The 5,090-nt window shown below is 43.0% G+C and overlaps 1 protein-coding gene across 1 annotated transcript; it reads right to left on the bottom strand.

The window, feature by feature from the left end:
- Positions 1-59: 59 nt before the first annotated feature.
- On the bottom strand, positions 60-4,729 carry LOC122132531 (nuclear body protein SP140-like protein; the record flags this gene model as incomplete). The annotated part of the gene is made up of 6 exons (XM_042707216.1): positions 4,407-4,729; positions 2,565-2,739; positions 2,010-2,267; positions 1,301-1,420; positions 478-611; positions 60-166 (listed from the first exon to the last, which is right to left on the bottom strand). Coding segments are annotated over exons 1-6 (959 nt in total), but the record flags the coding sequence as incomplete, so codon positions are not given.
- Between the last annotated feature and the right edge of the window lie 361 nt (positions 4,730-5,090).

Raw genomic sequence — 5,090 nt, 5'->3', positions numbered from 1 at the left:
CATAGAACTGCAGCAATAGCTTTATCAGTGTGGATCGGAACAATATCTGAGTATGCTACCATGACAACACGTCATGTGACCCCTGCAACAATAGAACTAGATGAAGGGTTACCTGTCCTTTTTCAGTTCTTCTCCTTTTAGCTGGTGGAGACTTTAAGTGATTCTCCTACAAGAAAACAAATAAATATAGAAATAAATAGAAATTCAACTCCACCTATCCTTATCTGTTTCAGTTAACAGCAAAAAGCACATGACCTTTGCCCAGATGACATCATCAAATGCTGACGTAAGAGAGAGGTGAAGGTTGATAAAAGCTGAACTACGTTGTTGCTTTTAAAATGGATGTTTAAGTCAAATAACAATTAAATTACAATTTGGCTTATGAAAGCAGACAGTGGATCCAACACACACACACACACACACACACACACACACACACACACACACACACACACACACAGACTTGTTTCCTGTCACCTGAATCAGCTTCTGCAGGGTTGTTTGTCGGCAGCGGATGCTGATCTTCCAGTTCTTGTTCCTCTCCTTGCCTCCCAACTTCTCAAACTCACCTGGCGTGTACCACTGATCCTCGTGAAGAATGCATTTATCTCCTACAAAACAACAAAGCATCTGTTTGGAACAGCCACCAAGGCTGAGGTCCCCTTCCTTAGTCAGAATACTCATAACCTGTCTGGCTTAGTTCACTGCATATGAACTCAGTTCAAGGATAATACGTCCTGATAGTCAGTAGATATTTTAAAGGTGCAATCCGCGATTCTGGCAAAACATTGTTGATATTTGTACTGAACAGCCAATCAAATTACAACCCCAACCTTCTGTGCTTCTTTAGCAACGTGTGGATTGGCTGGAATAGTTTATGGCTCGTCCAATCCAGTATTTTTGTTTCAGAGGATTGGCTGGATTTGTTTATGGCTTGTCCAACCCAGTATGTTTGTTTCAGAGGATTGGTTGGAATTGTTTACGGCTCGTCCAACCCAGTATGTTTGTTTGTTGCCTGAGATAACACTGGAAGGGTTTTTTTAGCGCACAAACTGAACTGACAGCTAGAAGACCATGAGGAGCAGGTCACTGAATATGACAAATAAAGTATTGGATTACAATCAGGGACTGCAGCTTTACCTGCACCTTAGGAGGCCTAGGATGAAGGAGCCAATAATGAGCTGCTCTACTGAAGTCAGTCGGTCAGTCAGTGGACCAGTACTGACATACATGCTTGCTCCTGTACATGGGGTTATTATAGTAACACAACTCAAAGATCCAGTCTGAGAGGATCCCTCACCTTTGGCCAGTTTGTCTCTGTGAAGAAAGCCCTCTTTGTCCCCACAGGTGACGGGTAGCTGGGACCTATGCATGGGCCAGTTCCAGATATCCTCCCTGCCCCCCTTCCTCAGAGGAGAGCCTGGAAAACACACCAGAGACCGAGAGGATGGAAACACAGGAGGGACACACAGAGCAGCACAGGACTGAACGATACAATAATCTAGTGTTAGTTTGGGAATGAGGACTGAACGATACAATAATCTAGTGTTAGTTTGGGAATGAGGACTGAACGATACAATAATCTAGTGTTAGTTTGGGAATGAGGACTGAACGATACAATAATCTAGTGTTAGTTTGCGACACTTGATGCATGACATCTTTTGCAGTAGGGGGGTTTAATATCAGTATGCTGAGGGTGTATACTCACAGTAGTTGGGTTTAATATCAGTATGCTGAGGGTGTATACTCACAGTAGGGGGGTTTAATATCAGTATGCAGAGAGTGTATACTCACAGTAGGGGGGTTTAATATCAGTATGCTGAGGGTGTATACTCACAGTAGTTGGGTTTAATATCAGTATGCTGAGGGTGTATACTCACAGTAGGGGGGTTTAATATCAGTATGCTGAGGGTGTATACTCACAGTAGTTGGGTTTAATATCAGTATGCTGAGGGTGTATACTCACAGTAGGGGGGTTTAATATCAGTATGCTGAGGGTGTATACTCACAGTAGTTGGGTTTCTGAAGCTTCTTCTTCTTCTTCTTCTTCTGACTGGTTGTGACTTTAGAAGTCCCTGCTTGATCTTCCTCCTCCTCCTCCTCCTCCTCCTCTCCTTCCTCCCTTCCGCTAGTGCTGCTCCCTTTCCTTTTCTGTCTACTCATCTTCTTCACCTTCTTTTCTTTTAAGTCTTTAATCTTTCCCTCCGTATTATTCCTCTTGTCCAGTCTCTCCATCTCTGGTTGACTTTCATTGACTCGAAAAGACCCTGAATTTGGGGAAGAAAATGAAAGCAGGGAGATTGATCAGAGCCAGTTCCAAAATAACACCAGACAGTGTCATCTAAGGTAATATGATCTCTATTGACACCAGGCAGTGTCATCTAAGTTAGTATGAACTCTATTGACACCAGGCAGTGTCATCTAAGTTAATATAAACTCTATTGACACCAGGCAGTGTCATCTAAGGTAATATGAACTTTTCTCTCTCTCTCACACACACACACACACACACACACACACACACACACACAGACACACACACTATAATGAGAGTGCAGACCCACCGTCCATGAGGCTGTTCCTCAGTAGTTTGAGGGTGGGGTAATGCTGCAGGATGTGGTCTGTAAACACACACTCCCAGAAGGTCTTCACACGCTCTGCTTGATCTGTCTCCAGACTGTCCAGCACCTCATACACACCCTTCATCTTCTGCTCCTTCGTCTTCATCCTAACCACTCTCTGAGAGAGACAGAGAGAGAGAAAGAGGGAGAGAGAGAGAGAGAGAGGGAGAGAGAGAGGGACAGAGAAAGACAGACAGCGAGAGAAAGAGTGATAGGGAGAGACAGTGAGGGAGAGAGAGACCGAGGGAGAGACAGAGGGAGAGAGAGAGAGAGTAAAGTGTCCTCTTGACTCACTAAATAATTGTAATATACTTTTGAGTAGACTAAAGTAGTATTTCTAACCCTTTTGAGTAGACTAAAGTAGTATTTCTTTATAGCATTCTACACTAAACAATAAAATAATCTATACTTTATATGTTATAACATAGATTCAAGTAGTGTTTATTATTGACTGTGAATTTACTTTGTAAATTGCACTTTAGCCTGTTTACTAATACTGTTACAAATGTAATATAAAGTATTGCGCTCATTTTTAAAACGTGCCTGGTAGAGATTCTCCGACACAAGTGTGTGTGTGTGTGTGTGTGTGCGCGAGGGAAAGCAACATCAAGGTCTGTAGCAAAGTGTTCTGTACCAGGAAGAGTGTTCCTTCTCACACACACACACACACACACACACACACACACACACACACACACACACACACACACACTACCCAGTCTGTATGTGTCTGTACTTATCCCACCCTGAGAGGCTGGTTCTCTAAACTCATTAAGCATCAGGCTACTCCTCTAGGATGGCAAACACAGCACATACAAATACCCTGCATTGTGTGTGTGTGTGTGTGTGTGTGTGTGTGTGTGTGTGTCTGTGTCTGTGTGTGTGTGTGTATGTGTGAGTGTGTCTGTGTGTGTGTATGTGTGTGTGTGTGTGTGTGTGTGCGTGTGTGTGTGTGTGTGTGAGTGTCATGTCATGCTAGCCCCAGGTCAACACAGTGACATGAATCAATAACCTCCTCTAGTGTGTGTGTGTGTGTGTGTGTGTGTGTGTGTGTGTGTGTGTAACCTCCTCTAGTTTCACACTAAGCGCCTGATGAAAAGAATGTTTCAAAATGTGTTTGCACATCACACACCCCCTCTTAACTCCCCCAAATACATGCATACACACACACACACACACACACACACACACACACAGGGAGTCCATGGGGTCCAGGAGAAAAATCTCATTTTGTCCTTTTGGCTCCTGTCAACAAAACCCCACGTAGAGACTAAAGGAAGACAACACTGCTCAGAGAAGCAGAGGTTATGTACACACACACACACACACACACACACACACACACACACACACACACACACACACACATGGATACAAAGAGCCTAATCTCAAGAAAAATGCAGACTTCCTGTTCAATTTTGAGATGTAACATCAGTCAGGGGCACGAATCTTACTCTTATATCTTATAATAGCTATATTTTTTTTTTATATTACCGTAAAGTAAGCCTGTCTTTAATGACTGTATTTACTTACACAACTTAATTACACTATGTAATATAACACTTTTAAACGCTGTTTAGACTTTTATTTTAAACTTTAAACTTTAACCCCGACTTTAACATTAAGAATAACCTGTGCTCCCTATGATTCAAGCCACTGCTTATAGTTGCAGGGCTAAAACGTGTGGAAACATAGCTTAAGACAGGCCTGCGCATGAACAGGTAATTATCATGTGCCCAACAATCATATACACAACTCAGTTCAAACACAAATGGGTTTACTCACCTGGTAGAGCTTCTCCGACACTAGGTCGTGGTCTCGTAACTGCCTGAGGAAGGTGTGCGGTTGGTCTATGCACGAGATCTCCGTCTTCTTACGGTGGAAGAAGCGAAGTAACTCCTCATGCGTCAGGAAATCTAATGACAGCGCCATTGGGACCCGTAGACCCATTCACTAGCTACAAAGTCAACTGCAGAAGAGCAAAGAGACTCGTATAGCAGGCAGTGGGCTAGCTTAAGGCTGTGCCTGACGCTTGGTAACAATATAACTTTAGCCTACACATTCATATACACTTGATTCGATTTGTTGTGCCACTACTTTTCACAAGCAAGCATGATGTACTTGATGATGACTTAATCATGATAGTTTATCGAATAAACGAGCAATCTTTAACCGACTGCAATCCAATTCTGATGTCAGAAATAGGCTTGTGCCTACATCCGTGTATACTGCTTCACATAAGTGAGCCCGCCAAACAGGCATATTTAAACTACAGCTACATACCTCTACCCCCACGACCGAGGACGTCAAGTTTTCTGAACGTGAAGTTTTGTGTGATATTTTCCAAAAACACAAAATTTCCCGCCCGTGTCTGTACTCCACTGTCCAAACACGGAAGTAGTCATATGACGTTTGGAAAACGAAAGTTAGAAGCGCGTAGTTCAGTGAACAAAATACTCTTGTGTCCCG

The sequence above is a fragment of the Clupea harengus genome, unplaced genomic scaffold, assembly GCF_900700415.2.
Source record: "Clupea harengus unplaced genomic scaffold, Ch_v2.0.2, whole genome shotgun sequence".
NCBI classification, from domain to species: domain Eukaryota; kingdom Metazoa; phylum Chordata; class Actinopteri; order Clupeiformes; family Clupeidae; genus Clupea; species Clupea harengus.
This window is presented reverse-complemented; position numbering and strand designations above follow the sequence as displayed.